This window comes from Rhinatrema bivittatum, chromosome 3, assembly GCF_901001135.1.
Source record: "Rhinatrema bivittatum chromosome 3, aRhiBiv1.1, whole genome shotgun sequence".
NCBI classification, from domain to species: Eukaryota; Metazoa; Chordata; class Amphibia; order Gymnophiona; family Rhinatrematidae; genus Rhinatrema; species Rhinatrema bivittatum.
The window spans coordinates 177,979,199-178,002,251 of NC_042617.1; the positions used below are offsets into that span (position 1 = coordinate 177,979,199).

The window sequence follows — 23,053 nt, forward strand, 5'->3', positions numbered from 1 at the left end:
TGCTGTCCCCGGCATTCCCGGTCCAGCCACCACGTCCATTGCTTCTCGGGCCTCTCTGCGTGGCCCGCGGAGAGATGCTGCTACTCGGCGCCACGCCCTTCCCTAGGCGCGCGCATGCGCATCACTGATGTTTAAGTAGGGACCGCGGTGGAAACCTAGCCGCGGCCCCAGATAATGACGTCAACAGAGCTATAGTATTTAAGCACAGGCTCCGCTCCCTAGTGCTGCCTTTGCAACAGTTGTCCTCGCTGGTCGAGTACTCGTTGCCTCCTAGAGATTCGTCTCACTCCTGCGTTCCTGCTCCTCGTTTGTTCCTGGTTCCTGTCTCCTTGTTCCTGTCCTGCTTCATACCTCGGATTGCCTATCTCCAGACCCAGACCTCTGCTTTACCTGACTACACTATTGCCTATCTCCAGATCCAGACCTCTGCTTCACCTGACTATGCTATTGCCTATCTCCAGACCCAGACCTCTGCTTCGCCTGACTACGGTATTGCCTATCTCCAGACACAGACCTCTGCTTCGCCTGACTATGCATTGCCTGTCTCCAGACTCAGACTCCTGCTTCGTTTGACTACGTTTGACTTTCTCCGTGATCAGACCTCAACCTCGCTTGCCACTGCCTCTGGATTGCCGACAGCCCTGACTCAAGCCTGTTCCTTGATGCCGCTTCAGCTTACTTCCTGGACTTGTTCTATTCAGGCTTTGGCCTGCTCTTGTTCGGACGTCCCCTGTCTGCCTTTGTTCCTTTGGTGCCTGAGTCTCTAGAGCACTACCTTGTCCAGTGTAAGACTGTACTATCTCTCACCTGTTGTCTCTGGGCTGAACCCGATCTCTACATCGATTACATACAGAGGCCCACCTAAGTCCAGCCGGCCCTGGCACCCAAAGGCTCAACCCGAGGGGAACGAAGGCTGGTATTGGTGAAGCTCCAGCTGGCCTCTGTCCTTCAGCCCACCCCACCTCAGCCCAAGGGTCCACCTCTGACGCAACATCATCTGAAAACCAAGCTCTCTCTCAGACCACTCTGTCTTAAAACAAAAGAAGACTCCTCCTCTGGTAGGAGCCTCCTCTTTGGAAAAGCTGTGAAACTGAGGCGCTAGTTAGCTGGATAAGTCAAATTTAGCCATATAAGTGAGTTCAAATGGTATACATGGTTATCTTTACTTCTAGTTTTAAAGGGATACGTGAGGGATTTTACAAGTGTAACTTAGAAGCATTTACTCCCCTCAAGTCAGCTTTTACACAGTCAGAGAATTTTCTAATATGTGAGTGGCAATGAAATAACTATTTTTCTCACAGGACAAGCAGGATGGTTGTCCTCACAAATGGGTGACATCGAGGATGGAGCCCACCACGGAAAACTTCTGTCAAAGTTTCAGAAACTTTGACTGGCCCCTACTGGGCATGCCCAGCACGGCACCAACCCTGCAGCCAGCAGGGGTCTCCCTTCAGTCTTCTTTTTTCCGCGCAGCAGTAGCCATGCGGTGAAAGAGCTCTTAACCACGTTCCTGACAGGAATTTGGAATTTCTTATTCTAAAGAAAAATTTGCCCCTCAGGGGTCTCCCTTCGACTAATTTTTCATTCCGCGGACCCTCGGTAAGTTTTGCCGTCGTTTTCGTCGACTTCTGTCGAGTTCCACTCTCGAGGCCTGTTGGCAGTCGACAGTCCCGCGGTTAAAGTTTTGGCTCATAGCCATGGCGTCGGGTTTCCGTCGATGTCCGGACTGTACCCGGACTATGTCCATCACAGACCCCCCACGGCGTCTGTGTTTTGTGCTTAGGTAGTGAGCATGATGTCCTGACTTGCACCAAATGTGCCTTAATGACGCCAAAAGGTCGCAAAGCCAGGATGGAGAAGATGGGACTCCTTTTCCATGCTCGTACCCCAACGCCATCGATTGCATCGACGTCTTCGGAACCGGCACCGTCGAGATTGCACCATCGGCAGCCCTCCGGTGACCGTCCGCCATCAACGATTGCACAGCCATCGTCTCCAGTCCCTCCCCCGGATGGTCGAGGGGACCAGAAGGACAAGCATCGTCATCGACGTCACAAGTCTCGGCCTGTCGAGCATCCATCGTTATCGACCTCCATTCCGACCGAGCCACCGACTAAGAAGCCGAGATCAGATCTGGCACCGTCCACCTCTGGTTCGCAGGCACCGAGGCAACCCTCACCCCCTCGGGGTTTGGGAGCCGCGATTCCACCTATGACGGTGGTCCCTCCGGCTCAGCCTCAGCCTCCCTCTCCCGTTGAGCCGGGTCTTGTTACCCCTGGTCTCTGGGCAGAACTGGACCGGCTGGTCTAGGAGGCCATCGAGAAAGCGATGCTCAAGCTCCAACCTCCACCGGCACCGACTCCGGCACCGAGAGGGGAACCGGCCACCGAGCCGATTGCTGCAGCCCTGGCACCGCTTCTCACCCGGATGGAAAAGCTCGTATCAGCCCTTCCACTGGCGATTCCAGTACCATCGAGACCTCTGTCACCGACAGACCTTTCATCGAGTGGAGAAACACCGTTTTTGATTCCCCCTTCGGGGGTGGTTCCATCGGTGCCTTCTTGGCCATTGCCACCGATATATTCTTCGGTTCCACCGAGATTTCCGATGCCGGCACCGATTCCACGGCGACCGGCGCCGGTGCCCTTGATGCCATCACCGGCTCCGGATCCAGCACCAATCCCATCGAGGTTATACTCCAAGCCCTCGGTGCTTTCTTCCAGTTATCCAGAGCCTTAACCAGGACCTTCAGGAATTCAGCCTCCACCTGGTCTTACCGGTCATCCTGATCCTTATGACTCTTGGGGTGATGATACTTCTTCTGACACAGATTTACCTTCACCACCTTCTCCTACGGAGAGTAGAAAGCGTTCTCCTCCTGAGGACTTGTCTTTTATAAATTTTGTGAAGCAGATGTCAGAAGTAGTCCCTTTTCAGCTCCACTCTGAACAAGATGACAGACATGAGATGATGGAATTACTCCAATTTTTGGATGCTCCCAAAATCATCACCTCCATTCCCATCCATCAGGTCTTTCAAGATCTTCTTAAAAAGAATTGGGAATCGCCTGCATCTGTTACACCAGTAAATAAAAAAGCTGATTCGACATATCTGGTACAGTCAGCTCCCGGTTTTCAAAAACCACAATTGGACCATTGCTCAGTAGTCGTTGAATCAGCGCAAAAGAAAGCTAAACGACTAAAGCCTCATTCTTCTACACCACCTACTAAGGAAAATAAATTCCTAGATGCTGTAGGCAGGAAAGTTTTTCAAGGAGCTATGCTGATATCAAGAATTGCCTCGTATCAGCTGTATATGACTCAGTATAACAGAGCCATTTTCAAACAAATGCAGGACTACTCAAATACTTTATCTGAACAATTTCAACCACAGCTTCAAGCCCTTATAGACAAAGGTCTTGAAGCTGGAAAGCATGAAATAAGAACTTCATATGATGTCTTTGATGCTTCCACAAGGCTTTCAGCAACAGCCATCTCAGCCAGACGTTGGGCTTGGCTTAAATCATCCGATCTTCGGCCGGAAGTCCAGGACAGACTCTCGGATTTACCTTGCCTAGGAGATAATTTGTTTGGAGAGCAAATTCAGCAAATAGTAGCTGAATTGAAAGAGCATCATGAGACGCTGAAACAACTTTCATCCACTCCTTCAGACTTACCCTCCAAACAGCCTTTTAAGAAAGACCCTAAAAAGCCCTTCTTTAGGCCTCGGCGATATTATCCACCATCGGCTAAGTCCCGGCCTGCACGTACCTCGCACAGGACTCAGCCACGCCAACCTCGTAAACAAAGGCCTGCCACAGCTCCACCTCCGGGCCCTGCGGCTGGTCTTTGACCGTCACATAGACAGCACTTACCAGACCCCTCTTCCAACTATCCCAGTAGGAGGTCGATTGTGCCATTTTCTGCACAACTGGCTTTGCATTACCACAGATCAGTGGGTGATAGCAATAATTACACAGGGTTACCACCTCAATTTCACAACTCTTCCTACAGACTCCCCGCCTCTACAAACATGGAGTCTTCCCAATCATTCTGCTCTTTTAGATCACGAAGTATCCCTTCTCCTACAATCAAATGCTATAGAACCCGTTCCTCCCTTACAACAAGGACTGGGATTCTATTCCAGGTACTTCATGATTCCAAAAAAGTCAGGGGGCCTACGTCCCATCCTCGACCTGCGGGCTCTCAACAAGTACCTTCTCAAGGAGAAGTTCAAGATGGTAACCCTGGGTTTGCTTCTCCCCCTGTTGCGAAGAGGGGACTGGCTATGCTCCCTAGACCTAAAAGACGCATATACCCACATTGTGATTACAAAATCTCATCGCAAATACCTGCGTTTTCTGGTAGGCCAAAACCATTACCAGTACCGAGTCCTACCTTTCGGCCTAGCATCCGCACCACGAGTCTTCACCAAATGCCTCGTGGTAGTGGCAGCATTCCTCAGGAAAGAAGGTGTCCACGTCTACCCCTACCTGGACGATTGGCTAATCAGGGCTCCAACTCAACTACTTGCTCAATCCTCCCTAGCATTGACAATTCAGACTCTCCTTTCCTTAGGATTTCTTGTAAATTACGAGAAATCTTGCTTGGTCCCATCTCAAACCTTATCCTTCATTGGGGCAGACTTGGACACCTTACAAGCAAAGGCCTTCCTTCCTCATCAACGGGTTCAAACCCTCGTGTCCCTAGCTCGCCAGCTGCAGTTTCAACACACAGCCACAGCTCGCCAGTTTCTTGTTCTACTGGGACACATGGCTTCCTCGGTTCAAGTAACTCCCATGGCCCGTCTGGCCATGAGACTTACACACTGGACTCTAAGACACCAATGGATCCAAGCTCTTCAGCCTCTATCCTCCATTGTCACAATCACAAACGCATTACGTCTGTCTCTTGCCTGGTGGACGCATCCAGTCAACCTTTTAAGGGGCTTACCCTTTCTTCCACCAGATCCCCAGGTAATCCTCACCACCGATGCTTCCAACATAAGGTGGGGAGCCCATGTCGACAATCTACAGTCTCAAGGAATCTGGTCACGACAGGAAGCCAAACACCAGATCAACTTCCTGGAGCTACGAGCAATACGCTACGCTCTCAGGACCTTTCAAGATTATTTATCACATCAGATAATATTAATCCAGACAGACAACCAGGTGGCAATGTGGTACATAAACAAGCAGGGAGGCACAGGCTCCTTCCTTCTGTGTCAGGAAGCTGCGCAGATCTGGGCAGAAGCTCTCTCCCATTCCATGTACCTCAAGGCCACCTATCTGCCGGGAGTAGACAATATATTGGCGGACCAGCTGAGCCGTGTCTTCCAACCACACGAGTGGTCACTCAATCCTGTAGTAGCGACCTTTCTATTTCACAAGTGGGGTTATCCCCGCATAGACCTCTTTGCGTCCCCCCAGAACCACAAAGTGGACAATTATTGTTCTCTCATTCGGAGCCAGCACTCTCAACCGAGGGATGCATTCTCCCTCAAGTGGACGACCGGTCTGCTCTACGCATTCCCTCCACTTCCTCTTCTGTCGAGGACTCTCGTGAAGCTACGCCAGGACAGAGGAACCATGATCCTGATAGCACCCCACTGGCCACGCCAAGTGTGGTTTCCCATACTCCAGGATCTCTCCATCCGCAGGCACATTCCTCTGGGACAGGACCCGCATCTGCTCACTCAAAACGACGGATGCCTCCTCCATCCCAACCTCCAAGCCTTGTCCCTGACGGCATGGATGTTGAAAGGTTAGTCCTTCAGCCATTCAACCTTTCAGATTCCGTTTCTCGTGTCCTGATAGCTTCACGAAAGCCCTCCACCAGAAAATCTTACTCATACAAATGGAAAAGGTATACATCATGGTGCACTTCTCAGTCCCTTGATCCCCTTTCCTGTCCAATCTCTAACTTCTTGGACTATCTCTGGCATCTCTCAGAATCAGGTCTAAAGACCTCTTCCATTAGAATGCATGTCAGTGTGGTAGCCGCCTTCCATAAAGGTATCGGGGGTGTCCCTATCTCAGTACAACCCCTGGTAACACGATTTCTTAAAGGATTGCTCCATTTGAAACCGCCTTTACGTCCTCCGGCCCCATCTTGGGACCTTAATCTGGTTCTTGGTCGCCTGATGAAACCGCCTTTCGAACCTCTCCATTCATGTGACCTAAAATATCTCACATGGAAAGTGTTATTCCTTTTGGCTATCACTTCAGCTCGCAGGGTTAGTGAATTACAGGCCCTAGTTACCTATCCGCCTTACACTAAACTCCTGCAGGACCGGGCGGTACTCCGCACTCACCCTAAATTTTTACCTAAGGTAGTTTCGGAGTTTCACATTAATCAATCCATCATACTACCTATCTTCTTTCCCAGGCCCCACTCCAATCCCGGGGAACAGGCTATGCATACCCTAGACTGTAAACGAGCTCTAGCTTTTTATCTAGACCGTACGGTTTCTCACAGAAAGAGCACTCAATTATTCGTCTCTTTCCACCCTAACAAGTTAGGACAACCTGTGGGTAAGCAGGCTCTTTCCTCCTGGTTGGCGGACTGCATTTCTTTTTGCTATCAGCAAGCTGGCATTCCTTTTCAAGACCGTGTCAAAGCACACTCTGTGAGGGCCATGGCGACTTCAGTAGCACACCTTTGATCGGTGCCGCTTCCTGACATCTGCAAGGCTGCAACCTGGAGTTCTCTCCACACCTTTGCAGCCCACTATTGTTTGGGTAAAGCTGGAAGACAGGATTCCATCTTCGGCCAATCTGTCTTGCGTAACCTTTTTCCAACTTGATGTACCAACACCCTTCCACCTTCCCGGTAGGGTGCGGATGCCCTTTACCAAATTCTACCCCTGTTGTTGTGCTTGTTGCACACCGTTGGGTATATTTGGTGCAAGTCAGGACATCCTCAGCTCGGTACTCACCCATTTGTGAGGACAACCATCCTGCTTGTCCTGTGAGAAAGCAAATGTTGCTTACCTGATGTAACAGGTGTTCTCACAGGACAGCAGGATGTTAGTCCTCACGAAACCCGCCCGCCACCCCGCGGTGTTGGGTTCGTTTTTTCTTTTATTTTTCGGCACTGCCTGTAGCTTTAAAAATCAGACTGAAGGGAGACCCCTGCTGGCTGCAGGGTTGGTGCCGTGCTGGGCATGCCCAGTAGGGGCCAGTCAAAGTTTCTGAAACTTTGACAGAAGTTTTCCGTGGTGGGCTCCATCCTCGATGTCACCCATTTGTGAGGACTAACATCCTGCTGTCCTGTGAGAACACCTGTTACATCAGGTAAGCAACATTTGCTTTACTAATTCGTTTACCAGTTTGCACAGTCCATCTGCAGCTCGTGAATATCCTTCTGACTCTTCAGCCTGAAGTCCCCCATTTCATCCAACTTTCCCATTGAGTCAATTTTGTACTTTTAAGATGTTTACGATCACTTACTCCTGATATTGAACAAGAGTAAAATATATGTAAGGTGCCACATTTACATATAAAAAGCAACTTACATAAATGTTGTCCCCTATCCAGATGCCCCTGGCCAACTTTTTTTTTTTACATGTGTAAATTTACTCTTGGAACCTGATTTATGAGTGTATATTCCAGATTTTAGAATAGCATATACTCACATATATGCTATTTTACACATGAAGTGCTATGTTTTTATGCACCACAGCTTATGAAAATTCACTCTTATGTGCACTTGATGTGGGTAAAACCTAAATATGATTGAATAGCATATATTTAGCAATTTTCAAAAGCTACTTAACATAGATAAAGTGCATTATCATAGAACTATGATGGCAAAAAAAGACTGCATGGCCCATCTGGTCTGCCACTCCATCCAATTAATTTAACATTATAATTCCCATCACTTCCTTAGAGATCCCCTGTTTTTATCCCATGCTTTCTTGAATTCAGATTCTGTTTTTGTCTCTACCACCTCCACTGGGAGGCCGTTCCATGCATCCCCTGTTCTCTATGTAAAGAAATATTTCCTAAGATTATTCCTGAGTCTACCCTCTTTCAACTTCTTTGCATGATCCCTTGTTCTAGAACCTCCTTTCCGTTGAAATATGCTCACCTCTATGCATGGAAACCTTTGAGATATTTGAATGTCTCGTCTTATCTTGTCTTTCTTCCAGGGTGTACATGCTTAGATCTTTGTCTATCCCCATATGCTTTATAATGAAGATCACTGACCATTTTAGTAGCGACCTTCTGGACCGACTCCATCCTGTTTATATCCTTTTAAAAGTGAGGTCTCCAGAAGTATACCCAGTATTCCAAATGAGGGCTCACCAGTCACTATAAAGGGGCAATATCCCCTCCCTTTTTCTGCTGACCACTCCTCTCCTTATGCAGCCAATAATCTTTTTGGCTTATACCTTGGTTTTATCCACCTGTTTGATGACCTTAAGATCATTAGATACAACCACTCCCCGATCCCACAATTCCTTTGTGTTTGGAAGAATTTCATCATCAATAGTATAGCTTTTCCTTGAGGTTTTGCATCCTAAATGCGTAAATTTGCATTTTTTTAGCATTAAATCTTAGCTGCCAGACCTTACCCCATTCCTTGAGCTTTCCTAGATCCCTCCTTATGTTTTATACACCTTCCTGGTTGTCCACCCTGTTATAGAATTTGGTATCATTGGCAAAAAAACAAACCTTTCCTGACAATCCTTCCTTATATCACTCACAAAAATGTTGAAAAAAATCGGTCCAAGGACTGATCCCTGAGGCACTCCACTATTAGCAACTCTATCCTCAGAGAAGACACCATTTACCACTATCTTTTGTCACCACCTACTCAGCCAGTTTCTAACCCAGTCAGTCACTCTAGGTTCCATACCAAGAGCTCTCAATTTATTTTCAAATCTTTTGTGTGGAGCCATGTCAAAGGCTTTGCTGAAATCAAGTATACTCTGTCTAGCACTCTCCCTTGATCTAACTCTCTGATCACCCAATCACATGTAAAGTCCAGATTTAAGCATGTAAATGCTTTTAACAATCAGAGCCATACTTCTTAATCCTAAAGAAATCAGGTGATCTTCTCCCCACTTTAGATCTCATGTACAGAGCTCTTCATGCAAACAAATTCAAGATGGTCACATTACCCATGATCCTACCTCTATTAGACAAAGGAGTCTGGCTTTGCTCTCATGAGCTCAAAGATATGCTAACCCACATAATGATATATCCAGATCACAGACAATTCCTTAAATTCATCAAAGGATCTCTTCAGCTCTCTTCGGTCCCAGGCATCTTCACAAAGTGCTTAATGATAGTTGCTGCACACTTCAGAAGATGTGGCATACATCTCTTTCCACACAATGATAAATTCCTTAACAAAAGCAATTTGTACTCTGGAATGGTAGAGGCATTGAATTTCATATTTCAACTGCTGGAGCATCTAGACAGTCAAACTATCAAAAATTCAATCCAATCTTAACACTACAGTCAATATTCATAGGAGCCCTATTCAATTCTCAGAAAGCAAACATGTTTCTTATCACAGAAAGAATAATTAATCTCATGTATTAGATGAACAACATATTTAACAGCTCAACAACCAGAGCTCATGATTTCATCAAAATGCTAGGCTATATTTATTTATTTATTTATTTTTAATTTTTATAGACCGAAGTTCTTGTAGGAACTACAAATCAATCCGGTTTACATACAACTTTTAAATGCCCAAAAAGAGTAGTGGACTTTACATAGAACAGTTGAACAATAAAACAGGTAACAATAGAACAATAACAATAATGATGGAACAAATAGAATAGATAACCAATTAAACATAGTAATATAGTAATAAATATTATATAGAAAATAAATATAAAAGAGATAGAGTAAATGGAGTGTGAGTACAGTATAAATACAAAAGATGAAAGAGCTCAAAAATTAAGGTACAGTTGAAAAAAATTATGGCTTCCATTGTTCATATTCTCCCTAATGCCAGGGTCCATATGAGACAGCCCCAGTAGAATTGGTCCTCACAGAACTGCCTTCATCAGGTACAGGTGACGAAGCTAAAAAACCTCTGTCTTTGTGGCTTCTCAGGAATGATATGATGACTGGTTTGCCTCTTCACAAACCTCTGTACCAGGTCATACTAACAGATGCATCACTCCTAGGCTGGGGGACACATTCCCAAGTTCTTTGAACACAGGGTTATTGGTCTCTCCAATAGCTGCGTTAGTACATCAAGCTATAAAGCTTGTTCTCATACTTTCTCAGCAACTAATATTCAACAAGATCATTCTAAGTCAAACAGGCAATTAAATTGTAATGTTCTATATAAGAAACAGAGGGACAGGATATTTTGTTAGGAAACAATCAAGTGGGAGCACTGAGAGGAGAATATCATCTTGCTGGTGTCTGAAGAGGATCAGTAAGTATTGCTTTGGGAAATTTTAGAACTTACAATTCTGGGGAGATGTAAACTATTGGGGTATATTCTTTAGTGTGTGTGTGTGTGTCTGTTATAAAAATCTAGCCAAAAGGTAGGAAAAAGCTTAATGTGTGTGTTTGTTATAAAAAGCTAGCTAAAAGGTAGTAAGAAGCTTAACATTTGGTGTTTGTTATAAAAAGCTTGCCATGAGATAGGAAAACACTTCCACCCACCCCTAGCACATTCTTTGATGTATAGGCAGGAGGCACTTTCAAATTAAAAAACAAAAAGCCTTTTATCTAAAACACAGGATTTCCTCTGGCTTTATCAAGAGTTTAATTATCCTATTGCAGGTCACTACCAGATTAATAGTTAATATACCAATACAATTAAAGGACCTTATTTACACATTCCTAATCCCTTAGCAACCTAAACTTAACTAAGAACTTAACAAAATTAAGATGAAGGCAGCAATCCATCAGCAAGAAGGGGCCCTTCAGTCTTCTGCATTGAATGTCACATGTATGATTTTTCACTAGCTGGTGAGAGATTGTATCTGTGCACCTGGTGCATAGAGTTCCTGGTTCTCAAAGAATGAATCCAATCTCTGCAGGCTAGAATGGCAGACCTGGAGTATCTGAGGCAGACAGGGAGGTTTATAGATGAGACCCATCAGGAACATAGCCAAGTTCCAACTCCAGTCTGGCAGCCCTGGTGCTGCCTAGGAGGAGGAAGGTCTCCAGGTCAGAGAGTATCAACCTGGTGCAGCAGGAAGTGATCCTGTAACAAGGACTGCTCTCCAGGTGATGCATTATCCTCTCGCTCTGAGGATGTGTCTTCCAGGGCTACTGTCCAGGAGGAAAGGGTAGGTCGACCAGCATAGTTGGTGGCTGGTGGGCATGAGGATCACCTGGTAACATGCCTGCTTGGTGTGAAGGTCGCAGATCTCACGCTTCACCTAGATAAGATTTTAGACAGTGTTGGGGAGGAGCTGGATGTCGTGGTACACATGGACACCAATGACACAGGAAAATGTGGGAGGAAGGTTCTGGAAGCCAAATTTAGGCTCTTAGATAGAAAGCTAAAATCCAGAACCTCAAGGGTAGCATTCAAAGTCTCAATGAGTAGATGAGATGATGGTGCAAGGACGAGGGATTCAGTTTTATAAAGAACTGGGGAACCTTTTGGGGAATGGGTAGTCTTTTGCGAAGGGACAGGCTCCACTTCAACCAGGGTAGAAAACGACTGTTGGAGCTAACCTTTAAAAAGGAGATAGAGCAGCTTTTAAACTAGAACAAAGGCGATAGCAGACAGTCACTCAGCAGCACATGGTTTAGAGCGAGGTAGCTTTGAAGGATACTAATGAAGCAGGAGAGTTAGGGCATTGCAACAGTGAGGTTCCAATAAAAGTCTATGTTCCTATATGTAAAGAGTCACTTGAGCTAAATGATTCCAAATTATCCCGGTCAACTGAAAAGCAGGCTAATACAAACAATATACACACTTTGAAAAATCACTATGCCAATGCCAGAAGTCTAAGAAGATGGGAGAGTTAGAGTGTATAGCAGTGAAATAGAGATAGACTTAATTGTCATCTCCGAGACATGGTGGAAGGAAGATAACCAATGGAATAGTCCATTCTAGAGTACAAATTATATCATAATGATAGGGAGGAGCAAGTTGATGAGGGTGGGGGAGGGGGTGGCGCTTTATGTCCGAGATGGCATATAGTCCATCAGGATAAGGATCCTGCAAAAGACTAAATGCACAATAAAATCTTTATAGGTAGAAATCCCATGTATGTTGGGGAAGAGTATAACCGTCCACCTGATCAAAATGATGAGATGGATGATGAAATGCTAAGAGAAATTAGGGAAGGTTACCAAATTGGTAGTTCAGTAATAATAGATTTCAATTACCCCAGTATTGACTGGGTAAATGTAACATCTGATCATGTTAGAGAGATAAAGTTCCTAGGTGGAATAAATGACAGCTTTATGGAGCAATTGGTTCAAGAACCTATGAGAGAAGGAGCTATTTTAGATCTAATTCTTACTGGAGTGCAGGTTATCTTAGAGAGGTAATGGTGGCGGGGCCACTTGGCAATATTGATTATAACATGATCAAATTTGATTTGAATTTATATCTGCAAGGGGACAATAAGTAAATCCAGGCTCTGGCACTATACTTTAAAAAGGGAAACTTTGATAAAATGAGAAAAATAGAAAAAAACTAAAAGGTGCAGCTACAAAGGTTAAGAGTGTACAATAGGCGTGGGCATTGATAAAAAAAAATACCATCTTAGAAGCGCAGTCCAGATGTATTCCACACATTAAGAAAGGAAAGGAAAGCCAAACAATTGCCAGTATGGTTCAAAACTGGAAGATGGATCCATCTGAAGAAAATAGGAAAAAGCATAAGCATTGGCAAGTTAAATGTAAAATATTTATAAGGCAAGGCAGGCTAAAAGAGAATTTGCAAACTTCGCTGTAGAGGCAAAAACTCATAACAAAAACTATTTTAAATATATCCAAAGCAGGAAGCCTGCAAGGAAATCGATTGGATGGTTAGATGATCGAGGATTAAAGGGACACTTAGGAAAGATAAGGTCATTGTGGAAAGTCTAGACCAGTGGTCCCCAACCCTGTCCTGGGGGTCCACCAGCCAGTCGGGTTTTCAGGATATCCACAATGAATATCCATGAGAGAAAATTTGCATGTTATGGAGGCAGTGCATGCAAATTTTCTCTCCATGCATATTCATTATGGATATCCTAAAAACCCGACTGTCTGGTGGGCCCCCAGGACAGGGTTGGGGACCTCTGGTCTAGACTATATGAATTCTTTGCTTCAGTGTTTACTGAGGAGGATGTTGGGGAGATACCCATTCCAGAGATGGTTTTCAAGGGTGACTTTTCGTATGAACTGATTCAAAGCACGTTGAATCTGGAAGATGTAGTAGGCCAGATTGATAAACTAAAGAGTAGTAAATCACCTGGACAGAATGGTATACATTCCACTGTTCTGAAAGAACTCAAAAATGAAATTTCAGACCTATTACAAGTAATTTGTGACTTATCATTAAAATCATCCATTGTGCCTGGACTGGAAGGTGGTCAATATAACCCGGATATAGCTCCAGAGGTGATCCAGGAAACAATAGACTTGTGAGACTGACTTCAATGCCAGGAAAAATTGTGAAAACTATTTTAAAGAATAAAATCACAGAACATATAGATAAGACATGATTTAATGGGACACAGCCAGCATGGATTTATACAAGGAAAGTCTTGCCTTACAAATCTGCTACATTTTTTTGAAGGGGTAAATAAGCATGTGGATAAAAGTGAACCTATAGATGTGGTGTATTTGGTTTTTCAGAAGGCGTTTGACAAATTCCCTCATGAGTGGCTTCTAAAAAAAACTAAAAAGTCATGGGATAGGAGGTGTTGTCCTTTTGTGGATTGTAAACTGCTTAAAAGACAGGAAACAGAGAATAGGATTAAATGGTCTATTTTCACAGTGGGAAAAGGTAAACAGTGGAGTACCTCAGGGATCTGTACTTGGACCAGTTCTTTTTAATATATTTATAAATGATCTGGAAAGAGGTATGACGAGTGAGGTGATCAAATTTGCAGATGACACAAAAGTATTCAGAGTAGTAAAATCACAAGCGGACTGTGATAAATTGCAGGAAGACCTTGCGAGACTGTAAGATTAGGCATCCATATGGCAGATGAAATATAATGTGAACAAGTGTGAGGTGATACATATAGTGAAAAATAACCCAAGCTGTAGCTACACGATGCTAGGTTCCATTTTAGGAGTTATTATCCAAGAAAAAGATCTGGGCATCATAGTTGATATTACATTGAAATTGTTGGCTCAGTGTGCTGTGGTGGTCAAAAAAGCAAACAGAATGTTAGGAATTATTAGGAAGGAAATGGCAAATAAAATGGAGGATGTCATAATGCCTCTGTATCGCTCCATGGTTAGACCACACCTTGAATACTGTGTGCAGTTCTGTTCGTCGCATCTTAAAAAATATTTAGCTGCACTGGAGAAAGTACAGAGAAGGCCAACCAAAATGGTTAAGGGCAAGGAATGACTCCCCTATGAGGAAAGGCTAGAGGTTAGGGATGTTCAACTTGGGGATACTTTAGAGGTCTACAGATTCATGAAAGGACTTGAACAGGTAAATGTGAAACGGTTAATTTATTCTTTCAGATAATAGAGGGGGCACTCCATGAGGTTAGCAAGTAGCACATTTAAAACAAATCGGAGAAAATTATTTTTCACTCAACGCACAATTAAGTTCTGGAATTCATTGCCAGAGGATGTGTTTATGGCAGCTAGTCTACCTGGATTTAAAAAAGGCTTGGGTAAGTTTATAGAGGAGAAGTCCATAAACTGCTGTTATTTGGGAATAGCTACTGCTTGTTGCCGGCATTATTAGCATGGGATCTGTTAATATTTGGGTACTTTCCAGGTACTTGTGACTTGGATTGGCCACTGTTGGAGACAGGATGCTGGGCTTGATGGACCCTTGGTCTGACCCAGTATGACATATCTTATATTCTTAAACAAAATCTGGAATTGGGCAATAGCTTATACATCTAACCTCTGAATCACATATCTACCAGTCATAGGGAATTTTGATAGTGGACAAACTGCTGGTTTCTTGACCCACACAAATGATCTCTGAACTGTTAGATAGCAAACATATTTCTGCTAAGGAATCCCAGACATAAGTTTATTTTCTATCCATCTTAATAGCAAAGTTCTGAAGTACGCTTCCAGAATTAATTTCCCAAGCAGTCTAGTGCTGGATGCTTTCTGAACACATTATGGGAAAATACTTTCTTATGCCTATCCTGTTTTACCACTGATAGCCAAAACTTGTTGACGCTGAGGATGGATCAGGAAACCACTCCTGATAGCTGTTTTGGACCAGGCAGGAGCTAAGTTTACCCCTTTTCCTTCAACTGCCTATAAGGTATTCAGTTCATCTGAAACCTCTTCCAACTCTGGTGTCACAAAACAAAGGTACTTTGTTTCATCTGAACATAACTTCCTTCACATTAACAACTTGGATATTGAAGGGCAATTGTATTATCATTTGACTGTTCTCACAAAGTTTCCCAGGCACTCCTTGCATCAAGGAAGTAGTCAACTAGAATCTCTTACTCATTTAAATGGAAGAGGTATACTGTTTCGTCTTAAAGTAGAAGCATATCTCCCTTCTCTTGTCCTATACTAAAATTGCTAGACTATGTGAATCTGGCTTGAAATAAAATTAAGTCAAATTTCACCATAGCTCAAGAGCTACTTACCACAATCAAGATGTTGAAAAGTTAATTTCTTCCCATCCTCCTGTTTCTCGTTTAATGAAAGCATACTTTGCCTAAAGATAGCTGTGAAACCACCTGCACTGTCCTAGGATCTCAGTGGAGTCCTGACTCACTTGTTGACACCTTCCTTTGAGACTTAGAGAAACTTGTTCTTTCAAATATTAAACTTAAAGGTAGTATTTCTTAGGGCAATTACTTTTGCCAGACTAATCAGCAATATATGTAAAGCTGCTTCTTGGAGCTCAGTGCATACATTTCTTTCTCACTACTGTTTAGAGTCTGATTGAAGCCATGATAATAAATTTTAGCATTCATTATTAAGGATTCTATTCAAAAATTGACTCCAAATTTTTGTTCCGTTCCTTTCCACCACTCATTGGTGCGGTTTGTCTTAAATAGAGGATGGAAAGAGGACTTTAAGACATTCCTAAGCTTGGGCATCCCCATAGTTAGGATTGATTTAGTTCTAGTTGTCTTAAGAAGAAAAGCTTGCCTGCCCACCTACTTTCCCTTGTTGAAATTGTTTTCTTTCTATATTAAACTATAGTATATGACCGAGGAGGCTTTATGGCACATGCACCTGTACAGAACAAACTGTACATGAGCAGAAAAAGTGTAATGGGATTTAGCTAGTTCACGTTCTATATTTAGTGCCATCAGATGATGCCACCCACATATGTTACTGATTTACCTTGCTATCCACAGAGAACAAATATAAGTAAGTAACTTTGTTTGCATGTATATACATTATAGATGAGTTTTCTGTGTACCCAATTATGTTGTGAGACTCAAGAAAAAGTTGAATTCATTAGCAAGAAGTGGAAAAAATTACAATATAGGTTGAAATATGTTAAATTTTATTACAATTCTTGAGTACATCATATATTTCCTTCACTTTATTCCCTAATAGATATGCACATTGATTGACTGTAACCAGACTAATACATTCAAGACAAACTGAATTTTTGTGTGTAAGGATCTTATCTAGATTATAATTTTCTTCAATTAATGCTGTGTTGTACCTGTATATCCACTGAGGTTGATATTGAAAAGCTTTGTCTGGCTAATTTTTGGCATTAGCCAAGATTTGAATATTTCCCCCCACTGTGTGGATACATTTTGTGTGCACAAAATGTATCCATATAAAAAGAGGTGGTGCTGGAGGCATTCCAGGTTCAGGGTTAAACTTTAGCCTATGCATGCAGATATTGAGCATGTAAGTCTGGTTGGAAATATAAAGGTATCCTAAAGTTATCTGAGTAACATTGTGTGTAACTTGTCCAGGTAATTCCCGCTGAATATCCAGATAAAGTAAAATGCATATCTTTATCCAGATAACTTACCTGCTATTTCTCTGAATATTGTCCTCCGTAAGTTCATTTTCATTTTTTAAAACTAGAATGAACTACAGTGTCAATATTTCCTAACTCCCTTATGTGAACCAGACAACATTATACATTTTGTTAACCCTTGCCTCAGTATTTGAAGATTTGGTAGCTGCTGACTCTAAATTAGGAACAAGGACTTTTACTCTTTGCAGAGAAGAATGGACAGAAGCCATTCAAGCAGTAGCAGACAGGCTACAGCGACTGGAGGAGGAAAGGATGAGCTGCAGTCCAACTTCACAGATAGACAACATATGTGAAGAAGAAATGGATGCTTCCACAACCCACCATAAAAGAAAGGTAAAAATTGAATGCAAAATAACTTTTCTGTGCTGGGGCTGTGGCACTTTCTAATGCAGTATAGGGGGGACTAGTTTGAATTTGCTGTCTGATGGAGCCAGTAGGGCTTATGCATAGTCTGAAGACGTCACACGAGTCGAAGGAGGGAGGGAAGATGAATATTGCCTCACTGATGATCCCTTCTAGTTTATTGCAGCGCTGATGATTAGCCAAAATTATTCTAGCTCTCAAGGCTGGAACAAATATGAAAGCTACCTAGGAATGTCTTCTGTGATGGAATGGGAGGGTAGGATAATATTCACAAGTATTTTTGAGACCGGGCATTTCACAACAAACTGCTGCAAATCTCAGTTTTCAGATTGTGCTATAGCTCCTATTTGCTAATAAATACACTGACTGAATGGAAATGTCAGACAAGTTAAGTATTGGATGATACATGGATACAAATATAGGTATTTAGTCCTAAACTAAAATAAGGTATAACATAAGCTTCTCTTCTTATCTTCCTGTCATGCTGCATGTGCAGTTCTGTAGGAAAATAGTTTCTCCAAGGACAAGCAGGATGGTAGTCCTCACATATGGGTGACATCGGATGGAGCCCGGCATGGAAAACTTTTGTCAAAGTTTCTAGAAACTTTGGCTGGCACACTGAGCATGCCCAGCCTGCTGCTAACCACGTGTCCAGGCGGGGGTCCCTCTTCAGTCTCTTCCTTTCTGTGAAGCTGCTGCCTCATGGTCGTGAGCAAGCACTTCTTTTCCACAGTTTTTTTCGTAAATTTAGCAGTTATCTTTTCCCATTTCACATAGGGTCTCTCATTTTTTTTGATTGTTTCCATTTTCCGCAGCCTGGTAAGTCCTTTAAGCATTCGTGGTTGATTGCCGACAGTTTCATCTCCCAGTGTCTGCAGACCATCGACTGCGCGCCACATAATTTTTGCAATGGCATCAACCGGTTTTCGCTGGTGCCCCCGGACCATGTCCATCATAGACCTCCACGAGGTCTGCATCCTCTGCCTGGGGACATCCCACGGTGTCTGCGGTTGTGACCTCTGTGCCCAGACGACCCCTAAGGGCCATTTGGCACATCTCAACAAGATGGAGAAATTATTCGGGTCCAAAAGATCCGATCCGTCATTGACTTTGGGGACCTCCACTCTGCTTGGGAAAGAGTTTCTGGTCTCGACGCCATCAGGGTCACCCCCTCAGCCATTCCCCGGTCCCATTCAGGAGCCGGAGACCAACCACGGTCTCTGTCCTGTTCCCGATCGGGTTCTTCACCGTCTCCCTCAGTTCCAGGAAAAGGCCGTAGTGACCATCGAGAACAATCGAAGAAACATTGATATCTGTCATTGTCTTCTAAGCCAGACCATGGACAGGCATTGGTGCCTCCTCTGAAGCAGTCTTGGGCAGAGGAAGAGATTCCTTCCGACACCTCTGAAACCTCCAGGCAGCCTCCACTGACACCGGTGGAGGGATTGGTGCCCCCCAGTACTCTAGGGGATGTCCCAATTCCGCCTCCTCTTCAAGCCATTTTGTTCTCAGCTGTCTTTGAGGAGGAGTTGAAGAGGCGCGTGCGGTTGGTGGTCGGCCGGACCCTGCAGGGCTTTGAGTCCCCAGTTCCACCGGGGAGGCGTCCATGTCCTCTACTGAGGAATCGGAGGATCTGCCTTCAGAGCCCTCTCCACTGGAGGAGCAGTGAAAATCTCCCCCGGAGGATCTCTCCTTCACTGAATTTGTAAAATCCATGGCAGAATCGGTGCCTTTCCAGCTTTTAACAGAGCAAGACACAAGGCACAGGATGCTTGAGATTCTGCAATTCATGGATGCCCCAAAGGAGATAGTGCTCTCCACCTTTGGGGGCACTCCATGTTGGTGCCACCGGTGAACTGTAAGACAGGCGCAGTTTACCTAGTCCAACCTACCACCGGGTTTGAATGCCGACAGCTCCTCCACCAGTCGTGGTGGTAGAATCAGCCTTGAAGAAGGCAAAGAGGATCCGCACCCATGCCTCAGCCCACCTAGGGCGGGAACATAAGGCCCTCAATGCCCTAAGTTGCCAGGTGTTTCAGGGCGCCATGTTTACTGCCCAAATTACTTATTACCAATTCTATGTGGGTCCGTACTCCAGGAATCTGTGGAAATAGGTCCTTGAATTTAGTGAACGCCTTCCACAGCAATTCCAGGAGGATTTCCAAAACATTGTGCAGCAGGTCCTTGAGTGTGATAAGCACGAAGTTCTCTCTGCTTATGACATCTTCAAGATGGCCATGAGAACCGCCACGATGGGCATCGGGACTCAGCAGATGGCATGGCTTAGTGCCTCAGACCTACGCCCTCGCAGGGCACTGACTCTCTTGTCAGGGGTCGGCTACAGCTGTTTGCAGACCGATGGACCTCAATTACATCGGACCTCTGGGTCCTGTCCATTGTGCTTCAGGGCTACAGGTTGCATTTCCAGCGAGTTCCACCCCACTCACCTCCGTGTCCCTTTTGGAGAGCAACAGGGGATTTACAAATGCTTTGAGTAGAGCTCTCCACCTTTGTACTGGCTCGAGCAGTTGAACCCGTTCCGCCCAGTCAGCACGGCAAGGGGTTCTACTTCAGGTATTTTCTAATCCCCAAGATGGGGGGCCTCCAGTCCATTCTGGACCTGAGGGCCTTAAACCATTCTTTAGTAAAGGAGAAGTTCAAAATGGTTTCGCTGGGCACTGTGATTCTTCTTCTCAAAGCGGGAGACTGGCTCTGCTCCCTTGATCTAAAAGATGCATAAACCCATATCTCCATCTTTCAGGTGGATTGACAATACCTTCGGTTCCTCATAGACAGGAATCTCCTCCAGTATCGCATTCTGCCCTTTGGTCTGGCATCCATGCCCTGTGTCTTTACAAAATGTCTAGCGCTGGTCGGTGCATATCTTCGGAGACGGGGGATTCATGTTTTCCCGTACCTCGATGATTGACTTATCAAGAGCACTTCCAGGCAGGGGCACAGAGTGCTCTGTGCACCTTCATCCAAATTTTGGAAACTCTGGGATTTCTGATCAACTGTCCAAAATTCCATCTCCAGCCATCCTTGCAACTGGACTTCATTGGGGCTCGACTTGACACTGCTCAGGTGAAAGCTTTCCTGCCTCGGGACTGGGCGGAGACCCTCATGGCTCTTGCTTGAGTGGTCTACACTTGCTCCCATGTCTCGGGACATCAGTTTCTCCATTTGCTGGACTGCATGGCAGTGACGGTGCATGTCACTCCCTTTGCTTGACTGCACATACACATGGCACAGTGGACCCTGTGTTCTCAATGGTGTCAGGCTACTCAAGACCTGCATGTGCATGTCCTAATCACCACACAGCTATGCCAATCCCTCCAGTGGTGGGCAACTCACTCAAATCTGGAAAGGGGAATTCCGTTCTGGAACCCACAACCCCAGGCTACCCTCACCACAGACTTGTCACAAGACGGGTGGGGAGCACATCTTGCGGGTCTCCATACACAGGGGCTTTGGGCTCTACAAGAATCACAGTCTCAGATCAACTTCCTAGAGCTGTGAGCAATTTGCTACATCCTCCAGGTATTCCAAGAGCAGCTCCTAAACAAGATGGTTCTTGTTCAGACTGACAACCAGGTAGCTATGTGGTATCTGAACAAACCGGGGGAATGGAGAATAGGGAATGGGGGAATGGGGTCCTTCACCCTCTGTCAGGAGGAAGTACACATTTGGTCATGGGTTATCAACAACAGCATCCTCCTCAAGGCAGCGTATCTCCCAGGAGTGGACAACACCCTGGTGGACTCCTTGAGCCGTGCCTTTCGACCTCATAAGTGGTCCCTCAGTCAAAAAGTGGCAAACCGGATCTTTCAATCATAGGGGACTCCAGACATAGACCTCTTCGTCTCCTTGGGAAACAGGAAGATGGACCACTTCTGCTCCCTAGGCCGGAGTAGCAGTGGATCGCTGGCGGATGCTTTCTCGATTCATTGGGCTGCTGTACGCTTACCCTCCCCTTCCCCTTATCTTGAAAACACTCCAGAAGCTTCAGCAGGATCAGGGCTCCATGACCCTGATTGCCCCCTTTTGGCCCTGTCAGGTCTTGTTTCCGACCCTACGGGACTTGGCCTCGCACCACCCAATCTGGTTGGGGACGGCTCCGGACCTAGTCACCCAGGACTGGGGCAGGTTCCGTCACCCCAACCTACAAGCCTTAGCCCTCATGGCTTGGATGTTGATCGGGTGGCTGTTGGCTTTTTGGAAGCAGTATTGCAGGTTTTTCTGGAGTCCAGAAAATCTTCCATCAGAAAATCTCACAATATGAAATAGAAAAGGTTTTCAACTTGGTGCGAGGGACGCGGTTTGGATCCCTTTTCTTGCTCCCCTCCCACGCTCTTAGACTACTTGTTGTTCCTCTCTGAATCTGGCCTGCAAACCACATCGGTGAGGGTTCACCTCAGCGCCATAGGAGCATACCACCGGGTACGAGTAGTACTTTGATCTCTTCTCATCTGCTTGTGGGGCAGTTTATGAGGGGCTTATTTCAACAAAAGTTCCCCACTCGCCCTCCAGCAGTTTCTTGGAATCTCAATGTCATCCTGTCGCAACTCACGAAATCTCCAATTGAACCATTGAGATCGTGCGACCTGAAGTACCTTTCCTGGAAAGTCATCTTCTTGGTTGCAGTTACATCAGCCCATAGGTCAGCGAACTGCAAGCTCTGGTGTTGTACCGACATACAAAATTTTGTTACGACAAAATGATCCTCCAGGCACACCCGAAGTTCTTTCCCAACGTGGTTTCCGAGTTCCATCTCAACCAGTTCATTGTATTGCCTTCCTTTTTCCCAAGGCCTCACACTCACCAGGATGAACGGGCTCTGCACACACTAGACTGCAAGAGCGTGCTGGCTTTTTACTTGGAGCAGACGGCACTTCACTATCTCTCCACTCAACTCTTTGTCTCCTTCGACATAAACAGGTTAGGGGTTGCTGTCTCCAAACAGACTTTATTCCATTGGCTGGCAGACTGCATTACCTTCTGCTACGCGCAGGCGGGCTTACAGCTTGACGGTCATGTCAAGGCTCACTCTGTATGAGCCATGTCAGTCTTGGTGACTCATTTGCGTAGAGTCCCTATTCACAAGATTTGCAGAGCGGCGACTTGGAGTTCCCTCCACACATTCATTTCACATTATTGCCTGGACAAGGATGGTCGGCAGGACAGCCGCTTCATTAAATCTGTCCTCTGTAATTGCTTACCTGTAATAGGTGTTCTTTAAAGACAGCAGGATGTTAGTCCTCACGAAACCTGCCCGCCACCCCGCAGAGTTAAGTTTTCCCTCTTGGTTTTTTTTTCCGCAAACTGTATGTTATAAGACTGAAGAGGGACCCCATGTGGATGCGTGGATAGCAGCATGCCCATGCTAGGCTCCGTCCGATGATGTCACCCGTGTGTGAGCAATAACATCCTGCTGTCCTTGTAGAATACCTGTTATAGGTAAGCAACTCTGCTTAATGCTAAATGGAAGAATAGACTATTGCTTAGCTGTATCTGTATGATTTTTTTTTTAATTGACTAGTATGTACCCATATGTGCTAGCTGAATGATCAACCTAGAAGACC

The 23,053-nt window shown here is 45.0% G+C and overlaps 1 protein-coding gene across 4 annotated transcripts in view; it reads left to right on the top strand.

The window, feature by feature from the left end:
- AKT3 (AKT serine/threonine kinase 3) overlaps positions 1-23,053 on the top strand; it is a 1,010,799-nt gene that overhangs the window by 490,801 nt on the left and 496,945 nt on the right. For all 4 annotated transcript variants that reach the window (XM_029593967.1, XM_029593963.1, XM_029593964.1 and 1 more), the window contains one exon: positions 17,297-17,441. In XM_029593967.1, the coding sequence (XP_029449827.1) occupies positions 17,297-17,441 (145 nt within the window). The remainder of the gene's footprint in view (positions 1-17,296; positions 17,442-23,053) is intronic.